At 32.9% G+C, this 19653-nt stretch overlaps 1 protein-coding gene and 1 pseudogene across 1 annotated transcript; one reads left to right on the top strand and one right to left on the bottom strand.

Moving 5' to 3' along the window:
* The first annotated feature begins 1525 nt into the window (after positions 1-1525).
* On the top strand, positions 1526-5771 carry LOC132618170 (methylesterase 10-like). Its single transcript, XM_060333230.1, has 3 exons — positions 1526-2331; positions 3400-3537; positions 5232-5771. Exons 1-3 carry the CDS (start codon positions 1963-1965, stop codon positions 5514-5516), a joined length of 792 nt encoding a protein of 263 aa, XP_060189213.1. The 5' UTR covers positions 1526-1962; the 3' UTR covers positions 5517-5771.
* A 5090-nt stretch (positions 5772-10861) lies between these two features.
* LOC132618722 (methyl jasmonate esterase 1-like) lies at positions 10862-18781 on the bottom strand (annotated as a pseudogene).
* Positions 18782-19653: the final 872 nt, after the last annotated feature.

Genomic DNA, 19653 nt, shown 5'->3' with positions numbered 1-19653 from the left:
GAAAAGGTGCCCGAAGTAGGTTTTGTTTGAAAAAACTTAGTGTTTTTTCCATACTTTGACCAACGATTAGTCGTGGGTCAAGACTCCGAAACGTCAATATTTTATATAGAACCTGATATTTTTTCTGCGTACGATAATGTAGGCCCAATACATCAAGGATACGTAGACGTTCGGATAGTCATTTTAGGGGTTGAAAATGTACCAGAAGTAAGTTTTGTTTGAAAACTTTAGGGTGTTTTATTTTTTAAGATTTTGATTTAAGCGTGTTATTTTTTAATCAAGACATAACTTTATTTTGAATATAAATATAATTCTAAAAAATATAGGGAGAAAAACTAGTTGTAAAGTCGTCAAACTTTAGATGGTCATAACTTATGGAGAAATTTTTTTTGCTTCTATAACGCAGTAAAATACTGCGCTAAAGCAGTTAACGGCTCCAATTTTTTTTGCTTTTTGGTACTGTTTCTATAACGCGGTATTTTACTGCGCTAAAGGTAGTTTTGTAATTATTTTTTTTTGTTGGGATATTTTGGTTCAAAGTAATTTTTTTTGGGGCATTTTGATTCTGGACTCCATGCGATGCAATGCAATGAGAACTTAAGAAGAAGAGGAGAAGGCAAGTGGGCAGCTAATGACAACAAATGTCATTGGCTGAAAAGGTGAAAAGAGGATGACTTTTTGTTTGCTCATTCACGCACTAATTTAGTGCGTGAAAGGCCAAACTGTTATTTTTTGCAGTTTGGTCCTTTCACGCACAAAATTCGTGCGTGAATCCTATTTATGTATTTTTTTTTTCTGTACTACTTTGGTTCAACTTTTCTTTTTTTATACTACTTAAGTCGCAGATTCATATTTAATGGCCAAATTTGGATGATTGCATATTTTTATTAACCATTTGACTAGGTCTGGAATAATTACGCGTACGGCATGTATATCATGGTTTATAGTGTACTTTAGCTGAGATTTGCTACCGTACTACGTTATGCCGACAAAAATGATTCACGTGGGCATGCTATTTTTTTGCACCACACCAAAAAGGAGTATTTCCTGCCTAAAATGTTTCATACAAATAATTCGGCAAAAGTTTTGACCGAACAACACAAAAGGAAGAGAAGAAAATATGGCCAACTTTGAGGAAAAGTGATAAAAACTGCCTCTTATATTAAAGGATATGTTTAAAATAGTCCCTTAAATATGGACTGAGCAGTTTCAATAACCTTGTCGAAAGTTGATACTTTGAATCTCTGTTATAATCTGTATTTTTTTTGGTTCGTTTATCACATTATTTCAGTGTTTTTTTTTCTTTTTTTTTCTTAATGTTATGTACTGCTTTCCGTATTAGTTGTCATGTCTCCTTTATTTTCGTATTTTCTCATTCAAACTGCTTTGAAATACTTTACTTGAGCCGAGGGTCGACCGGAAACAACATCTCTATTTGCATGAGGTAATGATTAGGTCTGCGTACACTCTATCTTCCTTAGAACCCCCCCCCCCCCCCCCCCCCCACTCCCAACCTATAGCTAGCATTGCATTGAATATATTGTTGTTGTTGTTGTGAACTTGACAGAAACAGTGTAAAAAAAATACTTTAACTCCAACTTCCATCAAATCTTAACTAATGCGACACAAAAAAAAAAAAAAAAAAAAATTACAGCACCACATATAGCAAGACGATATAAAAAATAACAGAAATTGTACCTCAAATATCTGCATCAGATTATAGAAATTTAAAAAAAATAACAAAAATTACAATAATTGTACCTCTTCCGCTAATTTCCTCACTTTTTTAATAGCTTCCGTTAAATCAAACAAACATAGTATGGTAATTACTAGATGGAGACTAGAAATGTTAACTTTGAAGACCAAAACCATACAGTGGACCATAGGGACCATGGTGGCTTTTAAATAGCCTTCTCTGTCCCCCTTAAAACTAGTAAATATTACTTGAGAAAGAGTTGTGATATGGAGAAAATTTTAAAGAAGCATTTTATTCTAGTTCATGGATTTTGCCTTGGTGCTTGGTGTTGGTACAAACTTATCACACTTCTTGAAAAATCAGGTCACAAAGTTACTGCTTTAGACCTTGGTGCTTGTGGGATCAATATGAAACAACTCAAGGAAATTGGTTCAATATCTGATTATGTTCAACCATTGATGGATTTTATGGTCTCTTTGCCAAATGATGAAAAGGTTATTTTGGTAGGTCATAGCTATGGTGGCCTTTGCATTTCTCTTGCCATGGAAGCCTTTCCTCAGAAAATTTCAGCAGCAATTTTCATCTCTGCTTATATGCCCAATCATATAGATCCTCCTGCATTTCTTATTCAAGAGGTATTTTGCATTCATTTGGATTTTAATTTTTACATGATGAGATCATTAAAAATAGTCTCATTTTGAAGGTGTTTGATAGGGCATGTAGGTTAAGAAAAGGCAAATTGTGATCTGAATTAAATCTTTAAAATTTCCATGTCTATAAATTTGAAGTTAAATGTTAGTAATACTAAATACGAAGCATATTATTTTGTTTAGACAGATTGAAAAGGAAAGAGCGTCACATAAATTGAGACCCAAAAAAAAAATAGTAATAGTTAACCATCAGTACCATACATAATAAATGGGATAAGCGTCAAACTGAAGGGAAAAATATTTGGCCTCAGTATATTAATGTTGTGGAACAACTTTTACACTCTCAGATCACCTTAAAGATAATTAAATATGTAAATGTAGTCATTTATGATAAGAGAAAGTAATGAAAAATAAGTTGTACCTTCAATAACAGATTAAAATGCACTCACAAAAAGGTCTTTACACTACTAGAATTTATAAGTTAAATTTGAAAAGCAGTGTAGATAACTTACAACAATTGACTAAAATACAGTTTGGCCAAGCTTTCAAAATCTACTTACGTTTTCAACAAGTATTTTTGGAGAGTAGCAATTTATGCTTGATTAATCAATTTCATAATCAATTTCAAAGTACTTTTGTCAATACTAGAGCAGGATCATGTGTTTGACCATTGTTCCAAAAATGTTTATTGAAAAAAGTTACCTTTTTAGCTTTTGATCAAAGGCAGCTTGTCCTCCTGTTAAAAAAATACTTATTTTATCTATAAAAGTTTGGACAAATACCTCAATATATATTTAAGATACACGTTTGACTTCCCAAAAGCTTGCCAAACATGCTGTAAATTGGTGTATAAATTTTTTATACTCATGGTATATATAAGTGATTAAATATTGTTTACCATTGTCAAAGGTCAAAAAAATAAGTGATTAAATCCATTTTGCATGGCTGTTGTCTCTTAATAGGAGAGGATTTTCATGCAGATTCTTTCCTATCTATGTAATGGATGAATACCAAAGTTCTTTTGTCCCTTCAAATTTTGTGGTTGCATTGCAGTACTTCAGGAGAACTTCAATGGAGTCGCTCATGGATTGTCAATTTACATTCGATAAAGGAATGGAAAATAAACCAACATCAGCTATTTTTGGCTCACATTACATGCAAGCTAATCTTTACACGCATTGCCAAGCTGAGGTTATTACTTTAAATTTTTACAACGAATATAAATTTGCTTTACAAGGACTGGATGCGTGTCTTCTAAAACATAATAGAGTATTCAATATTGGATAATGCATTAGCACTAGAAAACACGTGGCTCTTAGTTATGCGTTACCAGTAGAGCTGGCAATTGTAACTCATTTTATATTAACCCGTACAAATATGTCTATATTTATGCAATAATTGATATTTATATAAAATATATGTGACTCATTTAACGTCATAAGTTTAAAAATCTTTTCTATTTTATTAAAGTCTATGTCCAGTTAAATGAGTTCACATAAACCGAAACGGATGGTTTATTCAATAACGCATATTTAAACCGCTAAACAATGGATAAACCCGATTCCAAATAATTTTAACTCAAACGGTGGCATTTATTTAGTAGTACTTTGTGAGTTGTACAGACTTTATTTGTTTTGTCTTTTGATTGATTACTGTTAATAAAATGGCCCTAGGCGATGAAAAGCCTCGTGACCTTTGAATTTATTTATTTTTCAAAAAAAGAGTACTCCTTTTGTAAGGCGCCAATGTTTAATCACAATAATGGAAGTGACACGTAAGGAGTTCATGATAATATGTACCAATATTCTGTTGAAATTAGGAAGATACTGACAAGTTCACCAATTCCCTTGTGTCCCAAAGGTCCTGAAAATATTCCAACGAACTCAGCAGCTATTACTTTGCAATTTTTATCTCTTTTTTTTTTTTTTACATAAATTAAGAACTTTATCAATTACTATAATTATAAGATCCATTAAACTTAATAATAAATTAATAATAAATCTCCATTATCTTTTCACATAAATTACATTACATAACTTACATTCTAACACTTATACACTATCATCCTTAAATTAAAAGTGGAGGTGATTTACATATATATCACTAATTTATCCATTTTTATATGATTCATAATTAATTTTATTTTTACTTGGTGGATGAATTTTGTGTTATCTTTTAAAAGAAGTTATATTTCACATATAATTTTGTAAGGAATTTGGAGAAAGATAGCCTTCCTCACATAATTATTTTTTTGTGAATGCGTTGGTTTTATGACTTGTTTTATTTGTTTGTTAGTTTACTTTTTGATAGAAAACACTCTTAGGATAAAAACTTATCACACGCAAAACAATTGCTCACAAAAATAGATGTGTTTTATGTCCAGAGGGATCTAAATGATAGTAAAGAAAGAATTATTTTGGTAAATGAGAACATCAGTAATAAATGATATAGAAACAAACATGCAGGTTGATCACTAGCTTTAATTTCCGAAGCGATTCAGAATCATGGATAGCTATCCTATTAACTGTTTATTTGCTCAAAAAATTAAATGAACGGGCTATAATTGTAATATCTGAAATTTTAGGGTTTTTGCTGAAATGGAAAAATTGAAATCATAGGTCAAAACACTATATATGATTGGTATGAGCTCCCTATACAAGAATTCTTGAACAATAAACAACAGGTTCATATATTCTTGATTCAACCCAATTTATTCTGCCTTTTTTTTGGAATTAGTTCTTGTTTGTACATCGTTATTCTAAATTATATTTAACTGCTATTTGTAATTCTTGCGCAACTACTTATTTATGTAGGAGCTATAAATATTTTAATCATTTTTACTATGTAAGAATCTAAAAGTTTCCTGGGACATATAATTTTGTTAGGACTTGGAATTGGCAAAGATATTGATAAGACCAGGCAAGTTTTTCACAGAAGACATGTCAAAGGAAGGGCTGTTGACACAAGAAAAGTATGGGTCGGTAAAAAGAGTTTATGTGGTGTGCCAAGATGATCTAGTCATGGAAGAAGAATTCCAAATGTATAATATACAGAAGAGCCCTCCTGATGAAGTCAAATTGATTGCCGAATCTGGCCATATGGTCATGATATCCCAAGCTCAGAAGCTTTTCCTCAGTCTGCAGGAAATTGCTAGCAATAATGATCATTGAATTAAGTACATAAATAAATAAATGGCTTAATATATCCGCATGTATAACCTCTTAAACTTGAAAGTAAATTTCATTTGAACACTCGAATACAACTTGTTCTAATTGAGCACATGAAAACAGGATAAGTGTTCCTAGTAGTAGTAGATACTAACATATTTTGAAAAAACTTTTGCGCATGATCTCAAGTGTCCATTACGTAGATAAGTTAACCATATAAAATATGTCATCCCTTTAATTATACACATCATCATCAATTGAAACATGCCAGAGGTTTTACGACTTACTGAGATTGATCCATATTTTAAGTCGTTAATGTATATATACGCAATAGACATTTGAGAACACGCGCAAAAAAATTCAAACTTTTAACGTGTCTAGTTAGGAACATTATATCACATGTTTAGGTGCTCAATTGAAACAAGCAGTAGTTTGAGTGTCTAAATAAAATTTATTGACAAGCTTGAGGGGTTGTCGATGTATCAACCTCAATAAATTGATATGAGCTTTTATAGAGTGACATGACCATATAATTGATCTCAATTTTCTTACGATTTAGATATAGTTATTATAGTATTGTTGAATTTAATGGCCGGTTGTTCATATTAGAACAAAAACAAGAATTTAAAAACAATATCGTTTAGTCTCAACTCTCGATCTCCTTCGTTTATCTTTTTTTTTCAAAAGAAAATCAAGGGTCCACTAGCTCATATGAAAGCAACATGAACACTCTGCAAAGAATAGAAAGAAAATGTGGAATCGCTTTCAAAAAATAATGCAAGGTCGTGGAAAAGATATCTATGGCATTCTCTCTAGTGTTGGACCAAAAGTTTCTTGTCTAGGGGATTTTATTGTGATGTTCTTGCCTTGTCACTAGCCATCAGTAACTTTTTTTTTATTTTTTTATAAGCCATCACCTTTAGGTTGTGAGCCTAGGGCGCAGGGGGTTTGGTTTGACCCCTACCATGTTAATTAATGTAAGGAAGTTACGATGATTAGAGGGGGACATGGAACCTTGCCTCTAATCTACAAAAGAAGATTGACAAAACAATCTGAAGGAAAGAGTAGCCTATACGATGCTCTTTCCATAATACCGGAAAGTGTATTAGCTAACAAAAAAATTACACTTTTCAAACCTTCTTCTAGAGCAAGGTAGTTGTCATTTATCAAGTTGAACTAGTCCCGTTTCTTCTCTAGGTAAACTATGGTGAGAAAGATATAAGGTCCTAGTTCTACTTGAAGAAGCTTGTTTGGCCATATAATCAGCAACAGAATTTGATTCTCTAAAGCAGTGAGAGAATTGAGCAGAGATACCATCAACAGAGTTGAGGATTTTGGTGATGATCTGTTTAAGCTTCAAGTTTTCTGTGCCCTTTTTGATGAGCATGTTGGCTATTATTTGAGAGTCCATTTCAACCAAGATATTATCTATACCATTTAGTCTACACCAGTTTAAACCATACTCAACAGCTAGAGCTTCAGCAGTGTTATGACTATCACACTCAATCGTAATAGAAAATGCCATAATATAATCTTCTTCTTCATTTCTGAGAATTCCTCCAATTCCAGCTTTTTTTGTGTCCTTGCAGTAACTCCCATCTGTGTTGAGTTTCACCTTTCCCAGTGCAGTTATGGTCCAGCTAATAGTAGTGCATTTAAGGACAGGCCTTGCCACGTCAGCGTTTAGGGGATAAAATATTACGATTTTAAATAGTTTAGGAGGGTGATAGGACAAAAAATTAGGTAAGGTGTGTCGTAGCAAAAACGCTACTAGGTGAGGGGGGTAATGATGCCTTATCCCATCAAATTAATGGATGAACTTTGTTCTACTTGGTGTTAGGAAGCTTCCTTTCATATTTGGGTTTGTTTGGATCACATTTGAGGAACTTGGTGTGATTTTTTTTTTTTTTCCAACTCCTAATGAAGATGATGATGATGTTGATGAAGATGAAGGAGAATTGGGTATGGGTTTTCGGATCCTCATACTGAAAATGGAGTATGGAAAATTGAGAGTTTTTTTTTTTTTTTTGAAGAAGAAGAGTAGATAGATGGAGGAAGGGGGGAAATTAATAAAAAATGAGGGGAAATTAAAGATGTGGCACGTGGGCCAGGTACGTGTGGACAAACGTCAGTTAATATTAACTTGGGAGTTGTCATATTGGACTGCCACATCAGCAAAAAATGGTATTTTAATACTGAAAAAAATTGTCCAGGGGGTAATAGGACCAACGCAAATGTTAGGTGTGTAGTTGGAATTTTGGTCAAACGTTGAGGGGTATTTTGAGTATGTTTTTTTTTTTTTTTTTTTTTTGGTATCTACGGACAAACGCGCCTAAGAAAGCTTCAACTAACTTTAAGATTTTCCAATTTGAAGCCATGTGTATACTTTTTTCTTTATAAAAATAAGATTTAGGTAATTTTATGATATTTACAAAAGATACTTAGGCAGTAAAATATTTTGTAAAATTTCCTTTAGGACCTGAAAGAATGATAAAAAATATTTGAGCATATCAGGCATGATCTTATGATTCAAATGTTATGCAGAAGCAGCATACATGGACTTGTATATATGCACATAATCAATTTTGCATTGATTATAATTTTGTTGTAAGTAATAATTATTAGTTTTTTATTTTATCCTTAATGTGATAATTTACTACAACATAAATATATAACTTATGTTAAATCACAAGTTTAAATATTAAATCAACACTGCTTAAAAAAAATAAATTTTTGAATACATGTTGGGCCCATGCATAACACGGTTTTTTCTCACTAGTTTTAACTATATAGAAGCATGGGTTTAGACATGCTTCGTCGTCCGTCCATTCAAAAAAAAAAAAAGTGGTCCCATACTAAACAACACCAAGCAATATAAAAAAAATGGACTCCATATTAATAAAATCAAGCAATATAAAAAAGAGTGAACCCTATATTAAAAAAACAAATAATGTTAAAAAAAAAAAAGTACAGACTTTGTATTCGTAGCAAACACTAATATAATAAAATTTTAAATACGGAGTACAAAGTAACAATGTTATATTAATCGTTTTTTGAACATAGTATATATATGCATAAAAACAGTGCAAACTAATAATGTCAAAAAAAAAGGTGGGCCCCATACTAAACAACACCAAGCAATATAAAAAATAAAAAAAGTGGACCCCATATTAACAAAATCAAGCAATATAAAATATAAAAAAAATAAACCCCATATTAAAAAAAAAACAATGTTAAAAAAAAAGTGCAGACTTTGTATTCGTAGCAAACACTAATATAATAAAATTTTAGATACGGAATACAAACTACAATGTTATATTAATCGTGTTTTGAACATAGTATATATATATATATATATATATATATATATATGCATAAAAACAGTGCAAACTAATAATGTCCCGAAAAAAAATAGTGCACCCTATATTAAAAAATCAAACAATATTCATGTAATTTTAAAAGTATCCCATTAAGTCAATAATGATGGATTCATTGCCACATGCGTATCAATCCATTAGTGGGAACAAATGAAATTATTGTACAACAAAAAATATGGACCCTATATTATTGCTTTTCTTCAAAAGGTTAAGTAGCCAAACCATACAATTTTCTTTTTTCTTTTATATTAGCTTGAGATCTAATCTAAATATTGAACTGTTGTATTTGCTATTCCGCCATGTCATTTATTTGTTATGTTTACTAAAATAAATATACTTAAAATATTTATATTTCAAAATAAGATAGAATTTAATTACTTTTTCATTTTTATTCTTACTCTAATAAATGTGAAAAGAGATTAACGTCGTAAAAAAAAATCAAATGGAGATCAAATAATGAATAAGGTAAATTAGTCAAATTATAATTCTAATCGACGTTTTCTTAAAAAACCATGCAAAAGACAACATAACAAGTAAAATGAGCTAAACAGAGAATATTTACCAAAAATTAAAAAATAGTATTTCTTCGTTTAAATAGAAAATCAATTTCTACTTTGTTTCGTTTTAAATATGTAAAATTAATTTAATAATTTGAATTAGAATTATTCAAATCAAAATTTGATAAAAAAATAATAAGTATTTTACACCTTTAAATTAATCGAATTAAAATTGAAAGTATCAACTGATGCTTAAACATTGTTATTGTTTTATCTCAAAGAGAGGAAAGTAGTTTCCTTTTAAACAAGTCTTCTCTTTTAAAAATATTAATAAATTGTTGCCGATTTTATATTCGTAGCAAACACTAATATAATAAAGTTTTAAATACGAAGATAAACTATAATATTATATTAATCATATTTTAAATATAATATATATATATATATATATATAGATATATTATAATTTAAATTTTAGCCCGTGCTGCGCCGTCTAGTATATAAGAAGTGGGAGTGAGCTGCCGAAGCAGCCACCACTTCGTTGACATGCCAGCTTACAGTAAGGATAGTTTGTCATTTATCAGGGTCATTTTGTTGAAAAGGCTTGTCCGTGCTGATTCTTATTGCGACACGTTGAAAGTTGAAAAATTTGAGGATCCCTTTTTGTTTCACTCCACAATTAGCGGATGTCACTACTGCACATTCTGTTTTTATATTATATATTATATAATATATATATCTTACTTTTCAAATCAAAATACTTAAACAATTTATTTTATTTCTAAATTTGAATAAAGACCTATGGAGGAAAAATAATAGAATAACGAAAAAAGTTTTTTACGCTTTTGCTTGAATACACAATATTTAAGATAGAGAGAAACGGCTTTCAATTTAAATTGTTCAAAAAAATAAGAAAATTATATCAAATCAAAAGAAAATTTTAAATCTGTCATTTGATTTATAGACCAGCACATTATTCAGAAGCAGCTAACACATGAATTTCTACATATGCACAACATAAATTTGCATTGATTATGATTATTATTGTTGTTCATAATAATATTTTTACTCATGTTAATAATATTTATCAGCTATTCATTTTACTCTTAATGAGATGATTCACTATCATACAAATATATACTAATTTATTTTAGCCCCTAAATTTAAAGATGATTTAATCAATATCAGTTAAAAAAATTAAATTGGGTCATTTGCACGATTGCCCTTCAAAGGCACTGGTCTTTAACTTCTGCCCCTCAAATTGGTGGTCTTTAATTTTTGTGCTTCGCTAAAAATTCTTTGGTTTGGAGTTTAAATTCCCGCTCAGTCAAAAAATTTAAAAAACAATCGCAAGGTAGAGTCTGAATTCGCAAGACAGAGTTTCAAATCTTAAACTCTGCCTTCTGAAATTCCTTCTTTTCTTTTACTGAGCTAGGTTGCAAACCCAGAATCTCGGGGTATTAGGCGAAGGACAAAAATTAAAGACCACCAATTTGAGGGGTAAAAATTAAAGACCAGTGCCTTTGAAGGACAATCCGCACAAAAAAAATTGTGATTACATATTGGGCCTGTGCACGGGCACGGGCTTCTTATCGCTAGTGTAGTAACAAGGTGAAAGAATCAGTGATATTTATGTGAAATCATAACAAGACAAAAACATAACTCCCGAGGTTTGGAGAACATGACCATGTGATCTGCATCGTTAATCAGCTCGACCACATCCGGTGGATTATTCTTAATTAACAACCTTTGAAATTGTTCTTCCTTCAACACATTGTCTTTGTCGCATACAACGTAAACACGATGTACAGAACCATATTTCTCTTTGGAAAGTGTAGTTTCTTCAATAGGGCTGACTCATCGAATAATGGTACAGGTCGAACCAAATACGTTGCAAGAGTTGAGTCCTGTAGAGTCCCATAGACAACAAAAACATAAAATGGTACAATAATTTTGTATGATGTTGCAATAATTGAATTTTGCTCATTGTAATAGTAATACTCCATCAGTTTCAATTTATTTGTCTTATTTACTATTTGGACAGTCAAACAATATTATCTTTGAGCATAATATTTTCAAATACTTACTAAATGTTTTGAATTGTTAACTGTTATGACCTCTAGTACTTTTTATTAGCTTCTAGATATGTTAATTTTAATTAAAAAAAAATGAAGATTCTATGTCCAAATTTACATCGAACATTAGTTAGTTTGACCCTCTTACTTTGAGTCAAACCACATAAAATTGAAAACGAGGGAGTGTTACAAAATTACTTTATGTTATATTTGAGTAATTGAATCACTACAAAATAACATATAGAATTAGCTATCATATTCGTCACTGCAAGTGGATCAGGCTTGGTGACTCAAATAATAAATAATTTTCAGCTATTATGAAGGAGAGTGCTTTGAGAAAACAAATATCTAAGCTCACAACTTTGAATGGAAATATACTAACTGATCCTGAGGAAATTAACTTGGAAATCATTGCTTTCTACAAATCCCTTAATTATGAGGTCTTCAGCAAAGGTGTTGCCTGCTATTGATAAAAGGAAAATGTCACATGGCCCAACTTTGACACATCGGCAAAAATTGGACTTATGTGCTCCTATCCTTGATCAGGATATTCTTGATAGCCTTAGTGCTATTGGAGATGATAAAGCTTATGGATTAGTGCTATTGGAGATGATAAGCTCATGGATGGCTACAATGTTGTCTTTTTCAAAAGAGCCTGGCCCATTAGGCAAGATGATGTACTAGCAGCTGTCAAAGATTTCTTTATCTGAGGAAAACTTTACAAATCTATCAACTGCTCCACCATCACACTTATCCCTAAGGTTGATAAACCTGCTACAGTCAATGACTTCAGGCCCATTGCTTGTTGTACCACAATGTACAAAATGATATAAAAGCTACTGGTAAACAGATTATATAAGGTTATGAGTGCAATTATTTGTGAGGTACAGGCAGGATTCATTCTTGGGAAGAAGATTGGTGATAATATTATTCTAGCTCATGAACTAGTGGAGTCTTACTCCAGAAAACACCTTCCCCCTAGATGCATGATTCAAATAAACCTTCATATAATGCCTATGATTCAGTGGAATGGATTTTCTTACAACATGTTCTGGAGGAAATTGGGCTCCCAAATCAGTTCATTTCTTGGATCATGGAATGTGTCAAGAGAGTAAACTACACCGTTCTTATTAACGGTGAGACTACTGTTCTTTTGATGCTGCTAAAGGCTTAAGATAAGGGGACCCACTCCCCTTTCCTCTTTGCAATATCTATGAAATATCTGAGCAGATGCCTAGCTGGACTGATAGAGAACAAAGAGTTTCATTTCGATCCCAAATGTGCTAAGGTGGTAATCCCCCACATTAGCTTTGCTGATGACCTCTTGCTCTTCACCAGAGGAGACCTGGCATCAGTTATGGCCCTATACTCTTGTTTTACTGATTTCTCCAAGTCTTCTGGGTTGCAAGCAAATCTTGGGAAGTGTTCAATGTATTTTGGAGGGGTTCCCCAATCAGTACAAAATGATATTTTGCAACACTTAGGCTCTGGTAACGGGGAACTTCCTTTCAACTACCTTGGAATCCCATTGTCCAGCAAAAAGGTGTCAATTATGCAATGGAAGCCTCTTATTAACAAGATCAATGCAAGGATTTCATCATGGACAGCCAAAAAGCTATCCTATGCTAGTAGAGTACAGCTGGTCCAGACTGTCATATTTGGAATTCAAGCTTACTGGGCACAACTATCCATCATCCCAACAAAGATACTTAAGTTGATTGATGGGTATTGTAGAAGCTATGTTTGGTCAGGGGAAAATGAGATTACTAAGAAATCTTTGGTAGCTTGGGCAAGGGATTGTATGCCCAAATCTACTGGTGGTCTGAATTTGGTAAACCTACATTTGTAGAATAAAGCTGCAATTACTGAAACAGGTTCGAACTTGTCCTACAAACAGAACAAACACTGGATAAGATGGATCCATTCTTACTACACAAAGGGAGCTATGATTCAAGATATTTCAACTCCTAAGCAAGCCTGTTGGATGGTGAGAATCATCTTTGCTGCCAGAGACACTCTAACTTATTTAATGAACCATATCAAGCCTGAGAAGAACATCATCAGAAAAATCTACCTGCAGCTGTTAGGAGATAACTCTACTATAAGTTGGAAGAGTTTAATGGTTAATAACTATGCACGACCAAAGGCAATCTTTACTATGTGGCTGCACCTTCATAAAGGCCAACCTGAGAGCGAGGCAAGCCGGGAAAGGGCTGAGACATACAGTCGAAAACCAAGTCAGAGACTACTAGACATCTCGCAGAGTGACTCTCAATGAGAATGTTAAGACTGTTCGAAAAAAAAAATTGGCTTAATCCGCCTTTAATCTCCTAACTTTTGAAGACTAATCAAATAGGATATCAAGGTGGATCCAATTTGTTCTTTGTACCAACAGTCTCATGAAAATAAAGTTCATCTGTTTGTTGGTTGTTGTTATACAAAACATGTGTGGAAGAAAGTCCTAGGTTGGATTCAACGGGATACTATCAGCTGGGCCAATTAGGATCAATATCAACAGTGGGTTGTTTCTTGGCCTAAAGGAAGAACACAGAAAGCTGGTGTGCTCAGACTGGTTTTTGCTGAAGTTGTGTACTCAGTTTGGACAGAAAGGAACTTGAGAACTTTTGAGAAAAGATTTCGGGATTGTGACATCATTGTAAGGGAGATGGCCTACGTTTCAAGTTTAAGGCTCCAACTGGGATGCAGCAACTGATGCATAGCTATAATTTTTAAGCTTCTGCTGAATAGTTACTGTGTAGGTATCCCTTTCTTTTGTTTACTGATAGAGCTAGATAGCGAGCAGTGTCTGTTGTGCTATGGCTTTGTAATGACTTTACTTGGTCATTAATACACACGGTCCGTTACCACAAAAAAAAAAAAAAAAAAACTTCATCACTGCTATGTCGCTAAATCAGTCATAGGTAATAGAGCTTTTTTTTTTTAATAATATATCGCTAATATGTTGCTATAGGTTTAACTACGGACTTTGCCATTTAGCTATAAAATTTATCTGTTGCTAATTCTTGTTGTTTTAGCAGTGGATTATCCGCTACAAATATAAATGACAAAAAATATCAAATATTTGCCGAAATTAATATAAATGACCAAAAAGTCAAACTTTCGGCTTATGAACTACTACAGATTATGGGTGTGTTAGGTATGGAGGAAAAATTTTTCTAAGAAAAATGTTTTCCTGCAAAATGTGTTCTTGCAAAATAAGTGAATTTTTACTTATTTTCTCATGTTCGGTTGGGTAGTGAAAAATAAGTGAATTTCTTACTTATTTTCTCATGTTCAGTTGATTGGTAGAAAACATTTTTCAGAAAATACCACCCATGTCCCACAAACCCCAACCCCACCACCCCATCCCACACCAACCCCTACACCCACCCCACCCTAACCACCCACCCCAAGCAGCCACCCTCTACCACCCACCCCCAACCAAATCCCAACCCTTCCCAACCATCACCTTCTAACTGACTTCATCTTCACTCACCCCCTACCCCACACACCACCCACCCCAACCCCCACCCCACACCACCGCTCTATTTAACCCTCCCACCCACCTCCAACTACAACCCACCACCCACCCCACACCAAATTTAGCGACGCAAGCTTTCCATTTTTATAAAGGTAAAATCAAATATGAAGTAGAAAATACAGAGGGTGGGGGGTGGTGGGGTATTGTAGAAAACCAAAATAAAAAAAAAATTCAACACCATTTTTTTTTTTTAAAACAATTACTCCTTCTGTCCCAATTTGTTTGACACTTTTCGCTTTTCTAGAGTCAAACTTCATAGCTTCGACCGTGTGTTTGAACATAGAATCTTTAATTTTTTTGAAATAAAATTTACATATTTGGAAACTACGTAAAAAGTACTATAAGTCACCATAATTAATAATTTAAAAGATTTAAATGACATATGAAAAAATTACAGTCAAAGAATAACTCGTTTGACTCTCGAAAAGTGAAAAGTGTCAAATAAATTGGGACGGAGGGAGTGATTTTTTTGGAGGGGGTTGGGATGGGTTGTGTGGTGGGGTGTCTTAGAAAACCAAAATTAAAAAAAAAAAACTTTTCAATTTTTTTGGAGGGAGTGGGTGGTGTAAAAAACCAAACAATAAAACATTTTAATTTTTTTTTTAAGAAAAAAATAATATTTTTTGGAGGAGGCGGGGTGGGTGGTGTAGAACCCCCCCCCCCCCCCCCCCCCCCAAAAAAAAAAAAAATTGTGGGGGAGGTGTGTTGAGTTGTGGGAGTTGTTGGGGTTTGGTGGTTGGGGGTGGATTGGGTGGTTGATGAAATGTCATTTGTGGACTTGTTTTCTCTACTTTGATTAAGGAAGCCATTTTCCTGAAAAAAATGTTTTTGCAAAAATTTTGACTAAACGAACATGAGAAAATTAGAACATTTTCTTCATACCGAACACACCCTATGAAGAAAAAAGACTCCATGTAAACATTTAAACTACTCATAAGCATTTAACTGACACCAAAAGAAGAAGAAAAACGATTAACGCACCCCAGGAATTGAACATTTCAATTATTTGTATTTTTTGAACAATTCACTTATAGTTCAGTTACTTTATAACGTGACAAAATATTTGGTGACTTTACGTTAATATAGTTACTGAAATTTAGTTTTTCTAACGTAATAATGTTTTACCTATATTGTATGGCGGGTAAAAAGTTCAGTAAGTACGGGTGAAATTAACACACACAAATATAAAGACATGATAGTCGGGGAAAATCAGTTCATAGTTGATACATACCTCAGGAGGGGAGAGTTGATAAAAGTTGGTTGCTAAAACTTTAGGGCCTAACAAGAGGGAAGTTGGGCCTTTCCCCTGTCCGTTGTTGTACACATATTCAGTATCCATATGTGATTCCACTTGTTGATTATACTACCAATTTCCAAACAAACAGTGCTCACTGTTTAGTATATCAGCACTGTTTAGTATATCAGCAATATAATAGTAATACATATACACGTAATTATCTTGAAATAGGTGGTATATCGATCCCCACTTGTTCCATGGGCTAATCTTCAAAATTAAAAGTCAAAACTTACTAAAACTGAAGTTTTATCCATAAGACTTAGCAGAGTCCATAGTTTAAGACTTAATCAAGACCATCCACCTCTAAGGCATTCTCGTAAATCACCTTATATAATAGTAGTACCTGTATGTTATGCACCAAAACTAGGGGTGTACGTCCAACCAATTGAGTAAGAGTTAAACTTATACACACATTAATAGTACCAAAAAGAATTTGCACTAATATCAACGAATCCGGTATGTAATAGATAATTTACGTCATTCTCTAGGTTGTTAATCCACTCTTTATGCACAATTATCGGTGATTAACTATTTTTCATGTGACCTGATAGTATGAAGTAATTGATAGTGCAATATATTCCTGCGCACTGTCAAATCAGGTGAAACTTTACTAAATATAATTGTATATAAAAAAAAATGAATTACTTGTAACCTACAAAATGATAAAGGTTATCTGCTACACACTAAGGGGTCGTTTGGTTTGAACACAAGTTATGATGAGATTAATTATATTAGGATAAGTTGTACTGAGATTATTTATGTTGGGATTAGGTATCCTGATATTATTTCTTATTGATTGTTTGGTTTGTTGTATTAAAAGTAACATGCATTGCATAACTTTTAAGAAAAAGTTATTTGTTTACAAAAATATCCTCCGCCTTATGTAGTAGAAAAAGGGTTTTGAGAACCTCAGGGCAATTTAAGTGAATTTCACTGTTTTATCCTGGGATAAGTTATCCCAGGATAATTATTCTACCCTATGATGGGTATAAGTTATCCTAGCACTATTTTTAATCCTGGATAACTTATCCCACGATTAGTAACCAAACAAAGGATAAGATGGTACTAAATTTTTATTCCATCACTCTTTTTGCTTATCCATCATACCAAACCATCCCTAACAGTGTACAAATAACTATTAGGTGATATACATATATAACTGTTTATAAAAAGTAGATTAATAGATAACCTGAAAAATAAAACAAGTTATCTATTACAACAAGATAAATGCATCGATAAAGTTTTTTTACACCGTTAGGGCTCGTTTGAGAGGTAGAGGGAAGTGAGATTGAGATGATTCAGGCATGTGAAGAGGAGTGTGTGGACGCGCCAGTATGGAGGCGTGTGAAGTTGGCTATAGCAGAGTTAGGTGAGGTAGAGGTATGCTGAAGAAGAATTGGGGGAGGTGGTAAAACAAGAAATGACATAGTTTCAACTTACTGAGGACATGACCCTAAATAGGAAGTGTGGAGGTCAAGAATCAGGGTAAAAGGTTAGTAGGTAGCCGTGTGTTCTCCTTACTAGTAGTGTTAGTAGTAACCTTAGTTTAGTTTCTTCAATGTGTCTTATTATTTGTTGCACCATTTGCTTTTAATCTTAATATTTTGTTGTCGTATTTTTCTTGATATCATGCTTCAAATTCTTTTTCTTTTCTTTTGAACAAAGGATCTATTGGAAACAACATCTCCACCCTACAAAGGTTGGGGTAAGGTCTACCTACATCACACCCTCCCCAGATCCCACTTGTGGTACTACACTGTGTATGTTGTTGTCGTTATGGCTCATTTGGTTGCGGATTAGGAAGTAAATAATTTAGGTACTAAAATCAGCATAAATAGAACCATATTTGACAGCATGTTAATTGCAATGTATAAAATTCAACACACCAAGAAAAACAATCCTGCATAACTAAAACATAAGTTATGAATCAATCTATTTATTATTTTATGTAAGGTAGAAGATGGCATAAGTAATACATACCATACATAACTACTCTATATTATACCTGCATAACTCTAACAAGTAACAAAACAACCCTTAGGTGCATGTATAGAAATTAAATTCATTTGAGCAAACCTGTTGGCTAATGGCTACAAGATTGAGGTCAGGACCAGGCATGAAAGCAGCGACAAACACAGCAACAGCAATCTTCTGAGTAAAAACTTCCATAGCAAGAGATATGTTGATGCCACCCATGCTATGTCCCACCAAAATAACCCTTTCTTCTTGTGGCAAAGAATTCATAAATTCCATCAATGGCTCATTGTATTCAGCCATGGAATTGAGCTCTTCAGTAGATTTTGGATGAATTCCAGAGGCAGCCATGTCAAGAACACTAACTTTGTGACCTTCATCTCTAAGAATTGTCACCACTTTGTACCAACACCATGCACCATGACAAGCTCCATGAACTAGCACAAAGTGATTTTTATCCTTTTCCATTTTTCCACTTTAATTTCTTGAAGACTTGTATAAATGACGCTCTTTAATTATTGCGAGGTATTTATAGTGAAAGTAGAGGGTCAAAATGATTACTTAGCTATACATTATTTTAAAAGGGGTGGTTGTGCTTTGTCCTTAATTATTCTTAAATTTTGACTTTGATCCTTGTGTCATTCCTTGTTATTATTGTTGTCTTTTCATCCCTCCTTGAGTCAAAAATATATTAAAAATAGCCTCTCTATCGTCACAGGGTAGGGGTAAGGTCTGCGTATACTCTACCCTCTTCAGACACCAATTGGTGAGATTATACTGGGTATGTTGTTGTTGTTGTTGATTTTAGTCCTTGTGATACTCCGATACGCAAATTTAACCTTGAATTGACGCATGTTGTTGGTCCCTTTACGTAGGAAAAATGCACATTTTATTATTATTTCTAAATGTTACATAACATATAAGTAATTATAGGGTTTAATAATTAATAGCCCCTTTGTTTCAAATTATGTGGCAATATTACTAATTGGAGTCAAATAAGTTCTTATTTGATCACACTTTTTTAAGTCTTTTTTTAGATATTTTTAATTATTAGCTATTATGCCTTAAATATTTGTTATGTAATTTTAAATACATAAATTTTATTTCTAAAATTTGAAGAAGTTATATTCGAATACATACCGAAAATTAAACATTTTGATTCTTGTACTTCAAACCTTGCCACATAAAGTGGATTTGAAGGAATAGTTCATTACATTTGTAAAGATTCACAAGTAAAAGAATCAGAAATAAACAATATACTTGAATGTGCTTATCAGAAATAAACAATACACTTGAATGTGCTTATATAAATATTGCAAGGATTAAAAAAAAATTATCAACATTTAAGGGACTATAAGGCAAACTCAATGGAAAACACG

Source organism: Lycium barbarum, chromosome 11 (genome assembly GCF_019175385.1).
Source record: "Lycium barbarum isolate Lr01 chromosome 11, ASM1917538v2, whole genome shotgun sequence".
Taxonomy (NCBI): domain Eukaryota; kingdom Viridiplantae; phylum Streptophyta; class Magnoliopsida; order Solanales; family Solanaceae; genus Lycium; species Lycium barbarum.
Note: the sequence above shows the minus strand (reverse complement) of the source record. Positions and strands in the feature narration are given on the sequence as shown.

Excerpts from the sequence above, each read along its gene's own strand:
- LOC132618170 (XM_060333230.1), top strand. The coding sequence starts at position 1,963 with ATGGAGAAAATTTTAAAGAAGCATTTTATTCTAGTTCATGGATTTTGC. Across the intron at positions 2,332-3,399 it reads CTGCATTTCTTATTCAAGAG|TACTTCAGGAGAACTTCAAT; the intron begins GTATTTTGCATT and ends GTTGCATTGCAG. Across the intron at positions 3,538-5,231 it reads ACACGCATTGCCAAGCTGAG|GACTTGGAATTGGCAAAGAT; the intron begins GTTATTACTTTA and ends TAATTTTGTTAG.